This window comes from Pseudorasbora parva, chromosome 7 (genome assembly GCF_024679245.1).
Source record: "Pseudorasbora parva isolate DD20220531a chromosome 7, ASM2467924v1, whole genome shotgun sequence".
NCBI lineage: Eukaryota > Metazoa > Chordata > Actinopteri > Cypriniformes > Gobionidae > Pseudorasbora > Pseudorasbora parva.
In genome coordinates this window covers 28,031,445-28,052,847 of record NC_090178.1, presented here as the reverse complement: position 1 = coordinate 28,052,847, position 21,403 = coordinate 28,031,445, and the positions used below count along the sequence as shown (strand labels likewise).

Sequence of the window (21,403 nt, the reverse complement as noted above, 5' to 3'; positions counted from 1 at the left end):
GGAGGTCCCACAGAGGAATGAGGGGAATACGTGCCTGGCAGCAAGAAATATAAGTGCAGCACGAAAGCCTGCCTGTTTGAGGACAGATTTGGTTATACAAATCTAGTAAATTATATGTGCATTATTATAAAAATAATGCACAGATATTTACTAGATTTGTATAACCAAATTTATTGCAAATAAATTTACTTATATTTGTAAATTATTAGTTACTGAAAATATTTAGTTGGTGTGGTTAAGATTAATCTATAATTACCTCAAAGCATCAATGGAATAATATGTGTATAACATTTTTTACTGAGTTTTTAATGCTGTCTGTGTGTTTTAAGATAAACCATGAGCAGATTTATATCAGTCAACACTATTGCTGAGTATTTTACAGTAGTGCTTACTGCATAGTCGAATATGGTCCAGCTTTACCTCTCTGGACATGATAGATGGAGCTTAACCTAGTCCAGCTCCACCTCCGCTGGATGACCACCCTAATTCATACCGTCAAATATATGTAACCGGTTTGATAAGGTAGTCAGGACAAATGCTAATCAGATCAAATACTGCCGTTATGTGTCAACTCTTGTTCAAATCCCGAGTGGATTATTTAAAGCCTAAAAATGACGAAAAGATCACTCTTTGCAATCACTAAAAAGCTGCCACTCAGTTTGCGATCTCACAAAGTTCCATAATAATCAATAAAGTTGTCTACACTGCACAGTGAATCTGTTATTTACTATTTATTTATTTTTATTTATTTATTTTGTTTTGTTTTTACCAGTGAGGGGGATTCTGACTAAAGTAAACAGCCCTGATTGGCCACTGCATTCAAGAGATCAACAAACACGTCTGTGGCTTATATACACATAGCTACATTGCTCACTGCTGCAAAAATGTGTTGTAAATATAAATGGTTGAAATTCTATAAAGCGCAAACTCAAATTTGCACTGGAGCGGTAACCAAATCAGTTTCTTCAATAAGATATTATAGCAGTTTAACTGAGGTTGCTGTTACTTTCATTTGAGGGTACTTGGCACCAATCGTCGCCATTAAGATCTGGGCCTGCATGTACAATTCGCTCTTCCTCTTCTTCTGAAACATTTTCTGGTTCAAACATATGCCTGAAATTTGAATTAAACCAACATTCCCACTTACCATGGTGTAGGAAGTTGACCAAGTGGATCAGGCTACTCCTAGCTGGTGTGGCTGTGACCGAGTGGAGGTGGCTCATTTGCATATTTATGGACAGCGTGTACTAATTTGTTTGTAATTAATTTAAAAATTATTAAGCAATTTCATTGAATGTGTATGTATTGCTGGTAAGGGTACAGGGTATTTTAAAGTAGCCTAGCTTATAATTAATGTTTATGTTTACATTGTAGGCCTAAAATATAGGCTAAATCTATTAGAATAAAATTCAAATATAGGATAACCAGTAATTGTCTACTACACTGACTGAACCCAACCCCATCCATATCTTTGATTCATCACATGATATGGCTTACTTTTTTAGTCATAATATTGCCGTAATTACACTCCCAGCCGCACGAGGCCAGTGTTATTATTTACATGAGGCAAAATTTTCCGCTTTCTCATTTTGTCAACTGTCATGGCCTCCATTTTACCGTAATACACAAAATACACGAGAAAACACTAGTTAATAATTTATTATCAGTGATGATGTGCTTACGAAATTATGTATTACACCATTATAGCAACGGTGCATTAAACAATAATTTAGCTCTTGCAGGAAAGACATCACACAAGTGTACATATTTAACCTTACATTTTAATTTTAAAAATGTAAATGTTAAAAAATTGTGCGCGTATTTTAAACACTTTACGGTTAAACATTTACGGCTGTAATGCGTGCAGTGCGAGTGTGTGCAGCGCCCCTGGCCTCGAATGAAACACACTGGATCATCAGAAGCAGCTTTTCATTGAGGGAAACAGAGAAAGAAGGGGGCTGTCAGAGACTTCAAGCGGACTATATTTCAGGAGCGGGGGCCAAAAAACCCAGGCGGGCAAGCGTGTGTGTAGGCAAGAAGGCAAATTGTGTTTAGCCAGAGATGACGGAGCTTAGCGAGATATTGATGTCGGTTCTGTCTACGATTCGGGTTCCGAGGCCCGGAGATCGTGTTCACAAAGACGAGTGCGCCTTCTCATTCGCCAGCCCGGTGAGTTCAGTAGACTGCACAGTCATCGCGCACTTTTGGGATTTTTTATTTATTTATTTATTTATTTGCTTGTTTGCATATGGTAGCTGTTTTACTTTCGTCCTCTTATGAATTGTGATATACCGGGTGTTTGCTAACTAGCGCTCATTTAGTGCACACGTTTGTACTATTTTCCTTCATTATGACACGTGAGTCATCGTTGTACTGTTGACTACGCACTCTTTTGGTCACACCTCGACTGCGCCATTCATTTTCTCTACCTTTAAATTATCCGCTTATTTATATATCACTTTAGCTAGCTGCGAGCTAGATATAACGCTAACCTGAGCTAGTAACGTTAGCTGCAAATTTTCTTATCTTGGGAAGCCTGTGTGCTTCTGTATCGTGTGTGAATGTTATTTTGTGGTGTGCGCGTAAAGACAGCCTCACTGAGTGCATGGTGCTGACAAACAGTATTTTGTTATAACACTTCTTTCCAATTATTTCAGGAGAGTGAGGGAGGCTTGTATGTCTGTATGAACAGCTTTCTCGGCTATGGAAGTAAGTACGTAGACCGACACCACTCCAAAACCGGTCAGAGAGCTTACCTGCACATCACCAGGACCCGGAAAACACAGGTAAGCACTATAAACACATTATGCGAATTATGAATAATAATCATGTATGATTTAAGTAAATGTTCGTAAATCTTAAAAGTCTGTATTCTCCAAAAGGAATTATACAAAAAAAAAGAAATATATTGATGTCAAACAGGTTTCCTAAAACACTCTGTTTTACATTGGTCAGACAAACAGGGTCCCGCCCCCAAGATCACACAATTGGCTTAGCCAGTGTTGCTGTTTCAGACTTGATGGGACAAGAAATTATTCATGTTGAACAGTTAGGTTGGGAAGCAAAAATCCTATTATTTGTACCCCATAGGCAAATAGATTTTTCATGATAATAACTATTAAATCCAGACTTATTGTCAGCTACAAGGTTGTTAATCAGTGATATATTGAAGCCACCACTCAATATATTTTCAACTCATTTGTTTAACAGTGGAATTCCTCTTGAAGAACTACATTACATTACCCAAGAATGTTCAAAGAAATATCCACCAACCAGAGATTCGCGAAAAGCAAATCATGCAGAAACAGCTCTCTGCGATCTCTTCCATAAAACACTGAGAATAACATTCCGTAACATTCTCCCTACACTCTCAAACTAAGTAAATATTTATATGCGTAACATGCAAATTTAGCTATGAATGCAAAATATATTTCTTATATTTATATAATCAACATTAAGTCAATTTTTTAGTTTTTAATATGTCATTTTCAATGCAATATGGGATAATTGTTCAATAAAGCCGTGAAGGTTGGCATGAAATGAAAATTCATCCTGTTTATTTTCTAAATGGATGTTATAGTTTGCATACAACGCCTATGTTTCAATTAAAAAAATGATTTGACTTAAAAATGTTTAATCAAAATGACTTAACGGGACATTCCTGTGAAAAAGACAGACTTTTCTGCAAGCTCATGTTCATCCGTCTCCGCTTTTGAATGCAACATCCACATCTTAAAAAAACAATGCATTTATTTTCGATGACGTTGCACTCAGGTATGTCACAGACAGTACATAAGAAAATAACTGTCGATACTTCCATTTCATTGCAACGTTACGTACAAACACTTTTGTGCTTCATATCAAAATTTGTAATGTTGTGATTCACCTTGTAGCTAGTAGGTTTGGTTCATGGCTTATAACTCTTAATTTATCCCTAAGTGAAAAATGTATGGAAAAAATACTTCCATAACCAAGGCTGCTGAAAAATTGGGTGGGCATTGTATAGTGGCACAGTTTTTAGACTTTTTTGATGTGTTTGACTCTTCACGTCATGTGAACTTTTGAACCAAGCATAGAACTAATCTCTTTTCAAGTGCTTTACTTCTGGCACCTATAGACTAACCTTGTCTGTCTATCAGAAGGAAGATGATCCCAATTCTGGATCGGGGGATCCTCCAAAAAAGAAGCCCACAAGACTGGCCATTGGTAAGCGCCTACTTTCTTTTGCCCCTGTCTTTGCTTAATATTTTGTTAAATGCTTGTTTTAATTGTTAGTAAGCTTATTTTATGAAACATAAAAGGCTGTAAAGTTTTCATGTTTTTCTTGTAGGAATTGAAGGAGGGTTTGATGTTGATCAGGAGCAATATGAGGAAGAAATCAAAGTGGTTCTGTTCCCAGACCGTCAGGAAGTGACATCGGAGGATCTAGCTTCCATGCCAGATGTTGTTCGAGAGCGGGTGAATATCATTTTATATTATTTAATATTATTTTTCACTATGTAATAACTTTAGATTATGGCATTTTAAAGGGATACTTCACCCAAAAATGAAAATTCTGTCATTAATTACTCACCCTCCTGTCACTTCAACCTTCGTTCATCTTCAGAACACCAATTAAGATATTGTGGATGAAATCTGAGACCCCTCCAGCAATGTAATGAACACTTTCAAGGTCCAGAGAGGTAGTAAAAACATTGTTAAAATTATGAAGTGATGAGAATACTTTTTGTGTGCAAAAACAAACAAAAATAACAACTTTATTTAACAATTTCAGCGTCTCCTACGCTGTTTGAGTTGGAAATACGGTGCAGCTCCCGTGCATGTCGTGATGCTCATGTGAACCGCTTCAGCTGCCGTAGATCCTGAGTGCGCTGCAATATTTACAACAGAAACTGCGTAGGAGACTGACACAGGCTAGACCGAAATTGTTGAATAAAGTCATTATTTTTGTTTGTTTTTGCACACAAAAAGTATTCTCATTGCTTCATAAAATTAAGGTTGACCCACTGGAGTCACATGGACTGTTTTAATGATGTCTTTCCTACCTTTCTGGATCTTAAAAGTGTTCATTAAATAGCTGTCTCTGGAGGGGTCAGAAAGCTCTAATTTCATTAAAATTATCGTCATTTGTGTTCCGAAGATGAACAAAGGTCTCATGGGTTTGGAATGACATGAGGGTGAGTAATTAATGACAGAATTTTTGGGTAAACTATCCCTTTAACTCTGTTAGTAAGCTGTATTAGTCTGTTCATAGACTGTTAACGTCTTTTGATTTATGTACCAAATATCATGCTATATAGTCTAAATTAAGTGTAAGCTGAATTTTCTAACCGAGCAGACTTTATTCACTATGTTGTTGTTGTTCTCGCAGGTGTCTCTGTCGATGGCAGGGCTGCAGGCAGCAGACTCTGTGTCACACGCTCTGCAGGTGCAGCAATGGGATGGTGAAGTGCGGCAGGAGTCAAAACACGCAGCTGATCTTAAACAACTCGACAATGGGGTCAAAATCCCTCCAAGGTATATACATGTGCAAATGTTGATGACACATTTGATATGTACTACCAAACTCTGAGAATATGATCCCAGAGAATGTTACAGCAAGTGATTGTTTGCGTTTAAATACTGCCATCTTTCTTTCAGTGGTTGGAGGTGTGAGGTCTGTGACCTCCAGGAGAACATCTGGATGAATCTGACAGATGGGAAGGTTTTGTGTGGGCGGAGATATTTTGATGGGTCAGGAGGAAATAACCACGCCCTCCTGCACTACCAGCAGACTGGATACCCTTTGGCTGTCAAACTTGGCACAATAACACCTGATGGAGCAGGTGAGATTGTCACATCAAATCTACTGGAATCGAGTTAAATCACATTGAATTTTTCAAGCTAGTAAAGCTTATATAATGGCAGTGAATATTTTTTATTTATTTTTTAAACATGTAACAGTATCACAGAATGATCCCATGCAACACATGCTGTATATTTCATATAAGTTCATATAATAGTTTTATATTTATTTTTTCTGAAGGAAGTCTCTTCTGCTCACCACGGACTGCAGTAAAACTACTATTGCGAAATTCAATACATTTTAAAATTACTTTAATATTACATATTACAGTATATTTCTCTGATGGAAAAGTTGATTTTTTTTTTTTTAGCACAATTTCTCCAAACTTTTGAATGATTGTGTATATTTGATGACATTGTATGATGTGTCTGTCTTTGCAGATGTTTATTCATATGATGAAGATGATATGGTATTAGATTCTAAGCTTCCAGAACACCTTTCTCACTTTGGAATCAATATGATGACAATGGAAAAGGTACACTCTAGTCATTCCAAAATTCTCTGCAAGAGGGGCTTTCATCGAGCTTAAGAAGCTGTTCACAAAAGCTTCTGTTAAAGTGTGTCCCTCCCTCTGTGTTAGACGGAAAGAACCATGACCGAGTTGGAGATCGCAGTGAACCAGCGTGTGGGAGAGTGGGAGGTGATTCAGGAGTCAGGTACCACTCTGAGGCCCCTGTGGGGCCCGGGGCTCACCGGCATGAAGAACCTGGGAAATAGCTGCTACCTCAACTCTGTCATGCAAGTGCTCTTCACCATCCCAGACTTCCAGACCAAGTTAGTGTCTCTCAGTTTGTTTGATTGTAATGGTTTTGTGATATTTGTCATATACACTACCATACAAAAGATCAGGGTTCCTTTGAGCTTTTTATTCATCAAAGAATCCTGAAAAAATGTTCAGCCAAAGTTATTAAGCCAAACTTTGTTCAAAATTAAACACCAAATCAGCATATAAGAATGATTTCTGAAGGATCATGTGACATTGAAGACTAATAAAACTGAAAATGTAACCATCATAGGAATGCATTATAATTTAAAATATATTAAAATACAAAATATTCATAATATTGTGGTTTTGATTATATTTTTAATATAAAAAAAGCAGCCATAAGAGAGCATTAAAAAATGGTAGTGTATGTGTGTATTAGACATATGTTTTATGTATTTTTATGTTCATATGGTAACATTTCTATTATTGAAATAAAAAAATTCTAAATCCGTCTTTCATTCCTCTCACTCTGTTTTTCAGATATGTTTCCAACATTGACAAGGTCTTTTCTGAGGCGCCCAGTGACCCTACCCAGGACTTTAAGACTCAAGTGTAAGTGCCTGAGCCACAAACTCTCAAATGCACATACTTAAATATATAGGCGGGTGCTTAGTTATCGCCTATCGGTCACTCCAACATCTTTCTCTCTTCAGTAGCTTTCAAGCGCCATTCACACTTCCACATATATTTAAACTTGGCAGGCCATATCTGGTTACAAAACACAGGGAATTTGTAATCACTGTTGTCAAACACACAGAAATGGAAAGTTTGGTATGTTCCTAACAAATAACCCTCACATGACTGGTATATAATACAGATGTTTTATGCACCACTTTTGTTTTGCCTTTTTGTCCTATTTAGAGATTGACAGCATCCTTTCAGTTTCACAGTATGCAAAAGAGCAGCATGAACATTCTGCCTCAAATCTCCTGTCATATTTTACATACAAGTTTAGAGCAACATGAGATCAACTCAAGGATTACAGAGTTTTAATTTCTTGCTGAACTTAACCCTAAAGGTTGATTTATACTTCTGCTTGGATTTGTGCCATAGGACTACTCGCTGATTTTCATTTATGCTTATGCGTCCTTGTCCTTGTTGACGTGCAGTTACACATGCAGAGGGAGAATGTGTACCCCTGAAGGAGGGGTTCTGACAGACCAATCACAGCGCTTGTGTTCTGCGTAGAATTAACGCATTGTTACATTTTTGGAGAGGTGCACGTCAGGGTACGTTGTAGGCTACATGTGCAACACACAGCCTACGACGTAGCTATGGCATACACTCAAGGCAGAAGTATAAATTGGGCTTAATGATCATCCTGAACGGGCTTCAATAAAAGAAAAGTTCACCCAAAAATGAAAATGCTGTTATCATTTACTCTTTCTCAAGTTGAAAGTCTTTCTTCTGCTGAACACAAAAGAAGATATTTTGAAGTACAGTATATGTACCCCAACCAAACACTAACCAAACAGTTTCTGGTCCCCATTGACTTCCATATTATGTAAAAAAAAAAAAAAAAAAAAAAAGGATGATATTACTATTGAAGTCAATGGGGCCCTTTGAACTGTTTGGTTACCAACAATCTTGAAAATGTCTTCTTTTGTGTTCAGCAGAAAAAAATAAATTTAAGGGTGAGTAAATTGCGACAGAATTTTGGGGTGAAATATCCCTCCCTTAATAATACCATACTTCCAGCAGAGGTCACTATACATCAATTCTCTCTGAGTGTCTGCTTTTTAAAAAAGCATGAACACTTTAGCAATTTTATAGCCTGACGTTGTCATACTCAATTTTTGTCAGAATATGAGTCTGAAACTGCTCCTTTGAACTGTAATTATGGGGCATGTTTCAACCGAACCAGGAAAGACCTCAATTGGATAGACCTACAAACCAATCAGAGCAACAATCAGAGCAACGGAGCAATGCGTAACGTTGTCAAATGTCAACAGAGCTCAACTGCACTGTGTTGCCAAGTCTGCGGTTTTCCCGCGGGTTGTTTTCCATGTCCCCGGGTTGAAGCGACCTCAATTATGTGATGTATAGACTCAGGAATGTGAATTTTAGCAGGCACCTTGCTAAAATAACAGACATTTTAACCCCCAAACGCCATTTATTTTTATTTTTTTATTTTTTATTTATTTATTTAGTTGGCGGGTTTTGTTGTAAAAACGGCAAACCTGTCTGCACGCACGCTGGAATAAGTAACGCAAGAAGAAAAAGATGTGTAAACCGTTGCTAGGCAACGTGGGGGAGAGGACGCTGGCGTTGTCTGTTCGCCGCTTCTCCACCCACAACAAATCATGTTAATGTACTATTAGATTTACATTTTATTTTATTTCCTTATGTTTGTGACTAGTCTAACAGTCAGAGCTACAATTGGGACTGTTGCTGATTGCTGGCAGCCACTGAGAGGTCGTTGTTCGTCGCCGTTTTCAACCGCTTCTCTAATGTTTACGTTTGAATTGCTGCGGTTGGTTTCTGGTTTGGAGGACATTTGATGTTTCTCGCCGCGGGTGCTCACTGGTGGTCTCCCTTGGGCTTGGGCTGCATGGTGGCTGAAGTTTGCACCGGGCTAGCGTCATCCGGGCTCTCGTCGTCGGCGTCCGGCATGATGTGGGATGTTCTGCTTCTCGGCTGCGCCGCTGTTCCGTCCTGCATTGCGACCGTGGAGCTGCTTGGACATCTGCGCCGGCCCCGGTGTGTCCACAGAAGTGCCCGGAGGAATGTTCTGCCTCCTGCATGGTGCTGCAGCGATCCCCATCGTTTGAATCATCATGAAGAAGACCCAACATCTGGTCTTCAGCTGTCGTGCCTCGGCGATGTCATCGGGACACTGCCGCTGGGAGAAATCTGAAACATGGAGTGGACCACAGTGTGCTGCGGAGCTAACAGAGACTTCCACCATCAGCTGTTTTCTGTCCACCATCAGCTCTGTTTCTGTTCACCATCAGCTCTGTTTCTGTTCACCATCAGCTCTGTTTCTGTTCTGTTTTCTGTTTTGGTTGACTGTTTGTAGTATTCTATATTTTTACTTGTTATTAATTTTTTGTTGTTATTTCCCCCCCTCCCCCCCTCCCCCCCTCTGTTGCACTTTGAGATTCTTCGGAATGAAAAGTGCATTATAAATAAAATCTATTATTATTATTATTATTATTATTATTATTATTAAACAATCTTTGCCGGTATATAATGAATTAATAATTTAATGATACACAGAGTACTTACCAACACGATCATCATTTCTGAGAGAAATAGTGAAGGTGAATGCATATACAAACAAGCTCTCCGTTTAGGATTTGAACAAATTCAACCCAAGCGCCATTGATGACGTGGATGATTATATTACTGTTTATCATCTGTCCATCATCGTCTAAAGCCCGCCCTGACAATTGGATTGGTCTGAACAATTTCTGTTCAGGCATAATTACTCCTCTATGGATCAAGTCCAGACCAAACTGCCTGAACTTAAATGTTGTGGGCGGGGCTGAGTTCGGCTGGCATCCAGGCTAGCAATTTTATGAACTAATCAAAAATCTTTATCTATCTTTCTTTTCAATCTTTAATATCAGAGCAAAGCTGGGCTATGGCCTTCTGTCAGGAGAGTACTCTAAGCCAGCCCCGGAGCCCGGAGATGACCCCAGTGTCTCCACCGAACCCAGGGTACACACGCACACCTCTTAGCAATTCTAATTAACTGGGTCTCATTCATGAAAGATGAGGAGAATTGTGTAAATGGTTCATAAATTGATTCTAATTGAATGTGTCAATTTATGCAAGACAATTGTTGAGCTAAGCCATTCATAAATATGATTTTGTTCGTACAGGGTGACCAGGTTGGCATAGCACCTCGCATGTTCAAAGCTTTGGTTGGACGAGGCCACCCGGAGTTCTCGACCAATCGGCAGCAGGATGCGCAGGAGTTTCTTCTTCACTTTATAAATATGGTGGAGGTAATGAAGATGTCTGTCTTTTACTGTCTTTTTTTTTTTTCTTTACTTGTGCATTCGCTCATTTCAGCTTTTCTTTATGTTGGCCAGAGGAACTGTCGGTCTGGGATGAATCCCTCAGAAGCTTTCCGCTTCCTGGTGGAAGAGAAGATCGTATGCCAGCAGTCTAAAAAAGCCAAGTATACCCAACGAGTGGACTACATAGTACAGCTGCCCGTTCCAATGGATCAGGCTACTAATATGGGTTAGACACTCATGAGAATGTAGTTGACATTGAGAACTTACTGGAAAGACTGGATAAAATGATAATAGTATGCTTATGTGTATCCATTCTGTGTTATCGTTCCTCTTATTTATCGTCTTCTCCTCCTGTTTATCAGAGGAGCTACAAGAAGCAGAGCGTCACCGTGATGAGGCGGAGTCATCTGGAGCCCCTCCCCCCGCTGTGACACGTGCACAAATCCCATTTGCTGCCTGTTTGGCCGCTCTCAGCGAACCAGAAACTCTCACAGATTTCTGGAGCTCTGCAGTGCAGGCCAAAACCACTGCCACAAAGTAATAATAATAATATTAATTTACTTTTCAGTCAGTCTTTTGGGTGTCTTCTGTGTGTTTATGAATTTGTGTGTCTTAGGACCACTCGCTTTGCTTCATTTCCTGACCACCTTGTGATCCAAATCAAGAAATTTACTTTTGGTCTGGATTGGGTTCCTAAAAAACTAGGTAAATCATATATCTATCTAATATACCATTTTTTTGGCTATGTTTGATAACATTATTTACAAATAAGTATATAAATTTAAATAATGAAGTTGATTGGCTGACAGTCATAGTTTGAAGTCTAATGTACTCTTGCGATCTTTTTATTAGATGTGAGCATTGACGTTCCTGACACACTGGATCTGAGCGCGCTCCGTGCCATGGGACAGCAGCCAGGGGAGGAGCTTCTGCCAGAGGTGGCTCCGCCTCCTCTCATGACCCCCGATGTGGAGGTTAAAGGTATCCTGGGTTCCCACGGCAACGAGGAGGACGACTCTCTCTACTCCCCACTGCTGTGTCAGTCTGTGCTTTCTCCTCTTTCCGACTGCATCTGTCATCGCTTGAGCCCGTCCTTTATCTTTCTTTCTTTTTCCTTTGCTTTCTTCTTTTTGTCTTCTTTTGCTCATTACATTAATTTGCTTTAGTTCAAAATAAACTATTTTTTATGTGGTGCTCACTGAACAAATATTATACAACCTCAAATAGAATTTATCTTTGATTTTCCCTGTATCAAAAGCTGTCTGTAGACCTCTCTCTCACACTCTCTCTGTCTGTCTCTCAGCTCCGGTGTTGGATGACTCCACAGTGTCTCAGCTGTGTGAGATGGGTTTTCCTCTGGAGGCTTGCCGGAAAGCCGTGTACTACACAGGCAACACTGGTATCGACGCTGCTATGAACTGGGTGATGGGGCACATGGACGACCCTGGTAAATACATTCATCACTGAGTGTCAGCTGTGAAGAGGATTTAAATCAGTATGCAGATGTAGAGTAATAAATCTGTTTTTGTTGTCTTTGTGCAGATTTCTCCGCGCCTTTAGTGTTGCCTGGCTCTAGTTCCGCTCCTGGCACAACACCCACAGAGAGTCTACCTGAGGAACACCTAGCAACCATCGTTTCTATGGGCTTCAGTCGAGACCAAGCCACTCGTGCTCTCAGAGCTACGGTGAGAGACGTCATCTCTCTTTCTTAAAGGAAGTGTATTTAAGATTGTGGCCAAAACTGGTACTGCAATCACTATCCCCTCTCCCCCTCCCCCCTGACTCGAGGTTGCCAGTTAAGATGCAGGATCCAGCAGGAACGTTTGTAACTGTAGTTGTGGTAATTAGAGCAGAGCTGGCAACCCGGATGCTGAAACACTACTAACTTTGTGATTGGTAGATAGGTGGAAGGCGGAGCTTCAGGCCAAAACACATGTCAACATCAGTTGAGGGCTGCAACAACAACTTTTAAATGACATTATCCTGGCCGGACTACTGTTGTCAGTGATATAAGTATTTTAAATGAACATGATTTCTTAATGTCTAGTGACATATGCTCAGCTTCAGCCAATCTCATGTCTGTTTTGAGTACCTATAGAGTAGTATTGCATTATTTATATCTCTGAAAAGTCTTTAGTTTTATTATATTTATAAAAGAAAGATATGCTGAACCGAGTCTTTTCGGGGAAAAAAACCCCGTAATGGAGGCATATCCTGTGGGCAGAGCTAAAGAATTACAAGCGCGCACAGTTGAGAACGTCCTCAAGCGCGGGAAAAAAAACGTTACCCTAAATAAACCATTGAGATCAATCAGATTCAACCATACATTTATGACCCAGAATCAGATTTAGAGGCTGAAATTAAAAAGGAGCAGCAGCAACAGCAGGACGTCTCTATGGGGTAGGCTATTTGTGTGGGTTCTTATTCGTGGTTTATTCGTGGTTGGCTTGTGCGAAGATAGCCAACAACAACACAAACATTGCACAACCGTGAACCTTTATCATTGAGGCCGCTCCATCAAAAAAAAACCTTCTTTGGTGACATCGTTGATTTCGTCAACGAAAAGCAGCAGCAGCTTCCGTCACATCTGACGTTTGATAAACCCATACTCAAACAAATTTATTACGAAACTTGTAATAAAACCGGGAGTATTTTTGACACAGAAATACTCCATCAAACATCCAACTTATTATTTTTTTTATTCAGTAGCCCCGCCCACCGGCTAATGGAGCTGTTCGGATCGCTAGCCAGTAGCAATAAATATGCCGAAGAAGATAGCAAGATATTGTGGAGTCGCTGCATAGCTTCCTTCGGATCCTAATATTAGGAATGTGTGATACTTCATTTATTTGTAATGAAGTTTTAGCTCACATGGGGAAGACTGATGTATGTGTGTTCACTTCATTTCACTGCGGAATCGTTTGTAAACAAATCTCAGGTGCTGGATGTTGTGCCTTCTATATTGGATCCGGCAGGAATGGTGGCACACACTAATGTGAGTAAAACATCTTTTTTATATGCAATAGTAGTCCAAGGCTATGTGTTTCAGACGGGCTACCAAAACGTACGCCTGGCGGCAGGCCGGTGAATCTCAAATAGTGAGATATTCCTTTCTTGATCTGGGTGTGCGTGCGTGCATGCGTGCACGTGGTTTACGGTTATATCCACCAATCGTGCGGGCCAAGATAAAAAAAAAGAAATAATATTGTAATCAATCGCAAGTGGATGAGAAATATATCATTGTGTTTGTTTGATAAAGAAGTTTACTAACCTTGTGTTCGAGAGAATCATCCTGGTTGCCGCTTTCAAAACAATCCCTCGTGAACTGAACTGACAGGGGAGCTGAAGCTCATTAAATATGCAAATCTTATCCAATCCTAGCCGTGGGTGTTTACTTCCAAGTCTCCACTTCGGCATGCCCACCAAATCCCAGCGTTCAGGAGAGCCTCCAAACCAGTGTAGAAAGCCTATTATTTTAGTTATGATGTTTTTCAATGTAAAACCACATATACGTCATTAGTTGATCTCAGACAACAGTATAAAAAAAATGTAAAAAGCCAGTTCATGACACCGTTAAGAGATATTTTGTCAATTTCTGTATTTGTAGAATAATGTTCTAGAGCGTGCTGTGGACTGGATCTTCTCTCATCTGGATGATTTGGAGTCCATGGATGTGTCTGAGGGTGGACGCTCAGAGGGAGGAAGTGAAGCCAGCCGGGAACCTCCTCCAGGACCACGTGTGCGTGATGGACCAGGAAGTAAGCCTGTTTGCGTGTCATTTATTATTATTTTTTATTAAATACCATGCCCTCTTCTAATGATTCAAATCTTTCCCATTCTTTTGTCTTGAAGAGTATGAGCTTTTTGCGTTCATCAGTCACATGGGAACGAGCACAATGTGTGGTCATTATGTCTGCCACATCAAGAAGGACCAACAGTGAGTGAAGTTCTCTATCCATCAGTACACTCCACTTGTACAGCAATATCATCTTCTCAGTTTTAATTTTCTTCTCAGTATTATATTCAGTGTCTTTTTTTTTCTTCTTTCAGGTGGGTAATCTTTAACGATCAGAAAGTTTGTGCCTCTGAGAAACCACCTAAGGACCTGGGCTACCTGTACTTTTACAGGAGAGTGGTGGAATAGAGTAAACTAGAATAGTATCTTTCTCTCTCTTTCACCCAGACACATACACTCACTCACACACTTCTCTATCTGATCTACTGGAAAAGTAGGCCCAGACTCCTGCTTCTGAACTGATGCTCCATTTAATAAGTCAAAGCACTTCTCCATCGAATTTATTCACTACCAAGAGAAAGCAGACATAAAGATGGAAGGAAAAAAAAAAGAGATGTAGGATGTGCGGATTAGAGTGTTCTTACTCGAAACGCCCATGTGTTGTACAATGCCTTACCACACAAACACACTAGTCTCCTTCGTGCCTCCCCCTGATTGGATTGTGGCTATTGTGACATCATCGCTTCTAGAGCTAAGCTCCACCTTCCTTCCCTTTATGTGTTCCAGAATGTTTCTGCAAATTGTTTAATGACAAGTAAATCTCACTAACTATAAAACAAAACAAAAAACAGCTAAATATTATATATTGGAATTTTAAATTTAAATTTAAAAAAATGAGTGCAAAAGGTATTGTGCGATGTCACTTTTTTCCTTATGGTTTGTTCTCCTTTTTTGGGGGAGGAAAGAATTAATTTTGTTCTTTTTGCTTTCAAATAAAAAATGTCTCTTTGCTTCTGACTCTGTGTTTTGTGATTATGGGTGTGTATAAAGGATCTTTCTACCAAATGCAGTCAGCAGTATTAATCATAACACTTTAGGAAGGAACAAACTGAAAGTGCAAAGGTTGATAAATGTAAGTAATTAATTAAACATAATAAAGTGTAAAAATGAATAAACGACACAAACAAATCTGTTGAACAAAGGAAAGTTAAATCGTCGTTTGCCTTGATGCTTTCATTACAAAGCCAAAGCTCTTTGTATCTTGTGAATCTACCTACACAGCGTATCATTTACAAGCGTCGTCTGAACTGAAACATCAAAGTGCATAGGCCTGTGATATTTAGGCCTGTTAGTTTAGCTATAAAATACTAGTATTGATTCTTTAATATATATGTAATATTACGTTGTGACCCTTGTAAGCTTAATTCTCAAATAATTCTAAGGATTCCCTCTGAGAAGTGCATGTGAGAGGCGTTTTCTGCCCTACATTGGTTGTTGCTCTCAAAAAAAAAAAAAGACAAAAAGCATTTTCTTCCGCTCTCCACCTCAGTTCAGTTTCTTGTTCAGGTTTTCGTATCGCCTGTTTTTTGCCAGTTGGACTAAAGGCTCAGAACTTCTTTTAAACTTTGTCTACTAAACCAACAGCATTTAAACGTGAGTATAAACAGCAGAGCTTTCAACGATTACATATATTACCCAACTTGTCTTGCATACGCAAAAAAAAACAAAAACGTTTTTTTGTTGAAATACAGGTTTCGTGTTTAACAACTAAAAGAGGATTTTATTTAACACGATCATAATGCTCATTTATAATTTTTGTATTTTCTGTTTTTCTATACATTTCCTTGGTAGACTTTTAATTAATTTGAATGTTTTTTTAACATTCAAATTAATTTTAATATTAAGTGTATCGTCATATAAAAGTAAGGACTGACTTACTTTGGCCTACACTAATGAATGTAATAAAATATATATTTTAAAAAATCTAACGTAATAAACGATTACAAGATTTGCCGGATTTATTAAACTTTGTCAGCTGTTCATAACATGCAATAACAATAATCTGTAATAATAACAGCAGATTGAAATAGAAATACTCATTTGCACCATAGGCTACTCTACTAGAAATGTATGTTGTATGTTACTTTACATCGTAAAGCTTAAAAGAAAAAATATATATATTGCTTGTCCTGTCTACCAATGTGATATTGAGATTTTGTTTAATATAAAGTGCATTATAAATAAAATTTATTATTATTATTATTATTGTTATTATATGTACATTTTGGAGGCATATTTTTGCTGTTTAACTTGATAGTAATTCGAGTGTCTGATATTTATCTCAAATGACTCAAATTTTTAATCAGTTAAACATTTACTGAGAAAGAAATGAGTTTAAGAGGGAATATGAAAAAAGCAGTTGCTCTTCTGGCTCACAGCCACATTTTGTTTTCCTGTTTGCTCTTTTTTGTTTTGTTATAAAAGCATTGGCCTCTTTTCATATACAAACATTTATCTGATAGGATTTTTTCAAGAAAAAATGTATTTATAATTTTTTAAAAATATATATATATATTTTTTTTTAGAAAAAGGAACAGAATGCCAACTTGCAAGGTCCTCTTTTTTCTCCTCCTTGGTGAGCATTAATACATTCTAAAGTAGCCTACCTTTTATTCATTCTATAATTAGTCTACTCTGCCTGCACAGCTTTGCTTTTTTAACCCCTTATTCTCAACCGTCTCTCCATAAGCACTATCGTGTGTGAAATGTGATGATGTGTTATATCGCCAAGTCGGGGAGGAAGTTATCATGAAGTTTGAAGTAGCTGAGGACAAGGATGTACAATGGAAATTGAACGACATTCTCATTATTAACATTAATGGCAAAAGTGGAACTAGACGAAAGGGTATCTCAGTTTCTTTACATTTTAATACAAAAATGCTTGATTGTGAAGTTTTGGGAGGAGTCACACTATGTTATTTTTAAAGGTGCTTCCCATATTAAAGATAAAGCAATTATAAATGGAGGAACTTTAAAGCTTCCCAGACTGGAGACAAGAGACTCTGGGATTTATTTCTGCAGTCAGTCACCGAAACGATACATTTTGCACGTTGTGTCAGGTGAGAAACGACAGCAGGTGTCTTTATGTATTTAAGAATTATTGCATTTTTCATATTTGCTCCCTTTTTTTCTCAGTCTTTGCTAAACCAGGCCCAGTGCTACTGAATTCTAGTAACGCAGAGCTGCACTGCAGTATTACAGGAGACCAAAATGCTGAAGTAACGTGGCTGAGACCCTCTAATGAGCAAATGAATGATAAAAAACAAGTCCTTTCACTGAAATCTGTAACTTCAAAAGAGGAAGGCCAGTGGACATGTGTGGTCAAAGATGACATTAAGTTTACATTAACATTGACTATTGTCGGTTGGTTTCCCTCATTAGTTGTTACTTGACATAAAATTGTTTTTATTATTATAATATATCACATTTCATGCTATAAATGACATTCATCTGTGTCTCCAACAGGTATCCCGTCCAAAACTGTTGTAGTTTCTGAAGGGGACACAATAGATCTGCCCTGTTCTCTTCCTCAGAGTGTATCTAATCGTGTTGTGGGTGGGAAATGGACGGCTGACCACCTCCCTTCAGTCTCTTTCCCAACCCTGACAAACTCAGAAAGCAAAGGCTTACACTGGAATGGCGAGAACTCATCAAAAGTCGTGTTTACTAGAGAACGACTTGGCATCAGCTATAATGTCACGTTGATGAATGTGAATACCGTACAGTCATCTTGGTTTGAATGAACTAACATTTTCATGTTACACTCAAATGTTTTTTTTTGTGTGTGTGTGTGTGTGTGTGTGTGTGTGTGTGTGTGTGTGTGTGTGTGTGTGTGTGTGTGTGTGTGTGTGTGTGTGTGTGTGTGTGTGTGTGTGTGTGTGTGTGTGTTTTTGTAGTGATGCAATTGAAGAACCATTTTGGGTTAGCTTTCAGTAAAGAATTCTGAGAAGAATTCTGATTACTGAAAAGTAAAGAAAGAACCAGTGTGAAGAATTTCAGCTTTTAGCGATAAAAAGTTTCCATTGATGTTTAAGGTTCTTCAAGAAACCATAGATGCCAATAAAGAAGCATTATTTTTAAGATGCTGATAATCATTTCCTCTCTTATTCTCTCAGGCGGAGCCTAGGGATTCTGGGATATATGTGTGTACAGTGCAGTTCGAGGATAAAGTACAGCTAACTGGAAAGACGAATTTGACAGTTGTGTCCAAACCATCAGGTAAAACAAATGCCACAGCTTGTAGGAATGTAGTCTGTAAATCAGAACCATATCAGTTATTGGTGATCAATATTAGAGATCAGTCCAGGTGAAAGGACTCTCTCTAATGGAGGAGGGAAAAAACCTTCAGGCGCAGGAACATGGACCAAGGACTGGTTTGGCTTACAGCTCTGGGTCTGGATTGCCGTCGGTTCTGGGGTTCTGATTGTACTTACTGTTGTGATTGTTCTCACCCTGCTAAGGAACAAACAAAAGAAGGTGAGAGAAAGAAAGGAAGAAAGCTAGCAAACAAGTAAGAAAGGAAGTGGCTCATTTATGTTTTTTCCCCCTTTAGAAGAGAATGAAAAGGCTGAGATCCATGCGGCAGCCTCTAACAGCCGAAGACTACTGCAAATGCAAGAGGTACCTCCTCTTACTTTACTCTACAGTGATACTTTATTACTCACAGTCAGGCATACTGAAAGTTTGTATGGCATGTATATTGCTTTAAAGGGATAGTTCACCTTAATATAAAAACATTCATGAAAGTCAATGGGGTTTTAAGTATCTTCAAAATATATTATATTGTTCTACGGAAGAAAGAAAGTGGTTTGGAATGACATGAGGGTGAGTCAGTGATAACAAAATAATGCTGCCATTTCGTTATAGATTCTGTTACTTTAATTTGATGGTATTTGTAATTTATTCTTTTATTTTACCGTTTTTGCTCATTTCCCTAATGTTACATTTAGATTACCATTGTTTTTTTCATACTGTTCATAATCACATAAAATCATTTTCAAGCATTGCAAGAGATTTATTTTAATATTTTAAATGTGACTTTTGACAAAATTGAGTGAAATTTAAATAATGTGACATTTATCGTTTATATGAAACAAATATAATTGTTATATCCATGCATCCCTATTGTTTACACAAAATAGATAAATCTATGGGTTACAGTGTTGGGGAAAGTCACTTTTAAAAGCAATGCTTTACAATATTGCATTAGGCTTTAATTACGTTACTTTTTATAGAAAGTAATGTGGTTACTTTTGCGTTACTTTTTCTCACCTGGGCTGGGCTTGCTTGTTTGTTTTTAGTAATTTGTTACTTTTCAAGTTACTTGAAAAAAAGTAATCTGATTATGTAACTCACATTACTTATAATGCATTACACCTAAAACTGTTTCAATTGGGTTCATTGATAAATAAAGCTCCAAAAAGGTGTTTTGTTGTAAAATATAATTTTCATGAACAATGCGTTTAAACAAGTTTCATTTTTAACTCAGTTTGTATGGCAGGTGGTACAACAAAATAGTTGAATGTATACTAGTTTTACCAACTGACATGGAATGTGTACCAACCTACCCATATTTGAAATGAGCAGTTTTTACCCGCTTTAGAGTAATCTAACCGTTTCACCCTGCCATAAGGATCAGCTGGGGTCCTCTGGATGAATACTGTTATTACCATGTCAATTCATAATGTTTGCAGTTGTGCCACCCTGACATTGCTGGACAAAAAAAAAAAAAAAATTATTGCAACAGATTTAATATACTGATATTTATTAAATGTGTTTATATGACAGGTTTCAAACCTAAAATGATGCCATAGTCTTTAGTTTTTTTTAAAATAGTTTTCGTAGTCTGATTATTTGTTCGACAGTTGCACAACCTGACATTTTGCTGGGTTAAGATAATATATTTAAAAATACTAAAAATGATTTCAAATTAAATCCGTTTTATAGAATGAAGTGATATATGTGACCTTGGACCCCAAAACCAGTCTTAACTCGGACAAGAATATTTGTGGTAAAACCATATATATATATATATATATATAAAAGGGGTAATATGCATTTCAAAGGTCTTCATTTGGACAACTTTAAAGGCAATTTTCTCAATATTTAGATTTTTTGCACCCTCAGATTCCAGATTTTCAAATAGTTGGATCTCGGGCAGATATTGATCTATCCTAAAAAACCATCAGTGGAAATATTATTTATTCAGCTTTCAGTTTTTTTTGGTCCAAATATGGTCCACATGTGTCGTGAATTTATCAAATTATTTAAAAAGGAAATAATGCAATTAATTGGACACAAAAACATTTTTGAAAGAATATGTACTTTATTATTGTTCTTCTTTGAAAAACTTTTTCTTCACAACATTCCAAAGCATAATATTGTACTTTTTACTGCACATTGAATATACTTAGAAATAGTTAATACTTAATTCAACGTTTTATGTGAGGAGATAAAAAATGTAATGTAATTAAGTATTAAAGGGTAAACATTTTTTTAATGAAACGCAGTGCAGTAAAAAGTACGACATTATGCGAATGTAGTGAAGTAAAAGTTTCACAAAGAGAAACACTAATAAAGTACATAGCCTATGCTTGAAAAATGTACTTGGGTAGATATTAAAAAAACTTCACTACTGTCCCATCAGTTTAAAGTATAGATTAACCACAGTGTTAAAGCAATAATACTACAGTATTACTTATATCATTTGTTTGTTTTTAGAGATGAGAGAGGGGTGGAGTTTGAACAGCGAGAGAAACCGTTTCCAGTGCCCAGACAACAGCGCAACCCGCGCACACGTGCAGTAGGCCATGACTATATCGAGACGAACAAAGCGTATGACTGCTGAGAACAGAAAACCATGCAACGCTGGACCTGTGCTTTTAAATATGCATATTGCTTAATGATGCCAACAAATAAAACATGCACTTTTTGCTGCAGATGAATGATTATGCAATGGTTATTGTACTTTTAAATCAAACCATGTATGTAATATAAATGTTTCCACATATGTACTTTTTGAATAACAA

At 37.8% G+C, this 21,403-nt stretch overlaps 2 protein-coding genes across 7 annotated transcripts; both read left to right on the top strand.

Moving 5' to 3' along the window:
• The first annotated feature begins 1,851 nt into the window (after window positions 1-1,851).
• usp5 (ubiquitin specific peptidase 5 (isopeptidase T)) lies at window positions 1,852-15,325 on the top strand. Of its 4 annotated transcripts, none has more exons than XM_067448911.1 (20): window positions 1,852-2,169; window positions 2,658-2,786; window positions 4,143-4,206; window positions 4,331-4,458; window positions 5,372-5,517; window positions 5,641-5,825; window positions 6,226-6,320; window positions 6,426-6,619; window positions 7,092-7,163; window positions 10,184-10,274; window positions 10,439-10,564; window positions 10,652-10,805; window positions 10,942-11,116; window positions 11,196-11,284; window positions 11,432-11,560; window positions 11,883-12,026; window positions 12,122-12,264; window positions 14,187-14,337; window positions 14,432-14,516; window positions 14,630-15,325. In XM_067448911.1, exons 1-20 carry the CDS (start codon window positions 2,062-2,064, stop codon window positions 14,721-14,723), a joined length of 2,502 nt encoding a protein of 833 aa, XP_067305012.1. In that variant the 5' UTR covers window positions 1,852-2,061; the 3' UTR covers window positions 14,724-15,325. The 4 variants fall into 4 exon arrangements, with proteins under 4 accessions (XP_067305012.1, XP_067305010.1, XP_067305011.1 ...); XM_067448909.1 differs by having other exon boundaries at window positions 11,432-11,617; XM_067448910.1 differs by having other exon boundaries at window positions 1,853-2,169; window positions 4,140-4,206.
• A 551-nt stretch (window positions 15,326-15,876) lies between these two features.
• cd4-2.2 (CD4-2 molecule, tandem duplicate 2) lies at window positions 15,877-21,356 on the top strand. Of its 3 annotated transcripts, none has more exons than XM_067448933.1 (10): window positions 15,877-15,968; window positions 16,901-16,946; window positions 17,064-17,220; window positions 17,303-17,434; window positions 17,511-17,738; window positions 17,841-18,085; window positions 18,491-18,593; window positions 18,670-18,851; window positions 18,928-18,995; window positions 21,096-21,356. In XM_067448933.1, exons 2-10 carry the CDS (start codon window positions 16,914-16,916, stop codon window positions 21,220-21,222), a joined length of 1,275 nt encoding a protein of 424 aa, XP_067305034.1. In that variant the 5' UTR covers window positions 15,877-15,968; window positions 16,901-16,913; the 3' UTR covers window positions 21,223-21,356. The 3 variants fall into 3 exon arrangements, with proteins under 3 accessions (XP_067305034.1, XP_067305035.1, XP_067305033.1); XM_067448934.1 differs by having other exon boundaries at window positions 16,901-16,950; window positions 17,065-17,220; window positions 18,682-18,851; XM_067448932.1 differs by having other exon boundaries at window positions 16,901-16,950; window positions 17,065-17,220.
• The last annotated feature ends 47 nt before the right edge of the window (window positions 21,357-21,403 follow it).

Bases quoted from the DNA above. Each gene is read 5' to 3' on its own strand.
- usp5 (XM_067448908.1), top strand. From the start codon at position 2,062: ATGACGGAGCTTAGCGAGATATTGATGTCGGTTCTGTCTACGATTCGG. The intron at 7,164-10,183 runs GTAAGTGCCTGA...CTTTAATATCAG, and splicing joins CAGGACTTTAAGACTCAAGT to AGCAAAGCTGGGCTATGGCC. The intron at 10,565-10,651 runs GTAATGAAGATG...TATGTTGGCCAG, and splicing joins ACTTTATAAATATGGTGGAG to AGGAACTGTCGGTCTGGGAT.
- cd4-2.2 (XM_067448932.1), top strand. From the start codon at position 16,914: ATGCCAACTTGCAAGGTCCTCTTTTTTCTCCTCCTTG. The intron at 17,435-17,510 runs GTGAGAAACGAC...TTTTTTTCTCAG, and splicing joins CATTTTGCACGTTGTGTCAG to TCTTTGCTAAACCAGGCCCA. The intron at 18,086-18,490 runs GTGAATACCGTA...TTATTCTCTCAG, and splicing joins ATAATGTCACGTTGATGAAT to GCGGAGCCTAGGGATTCTGG.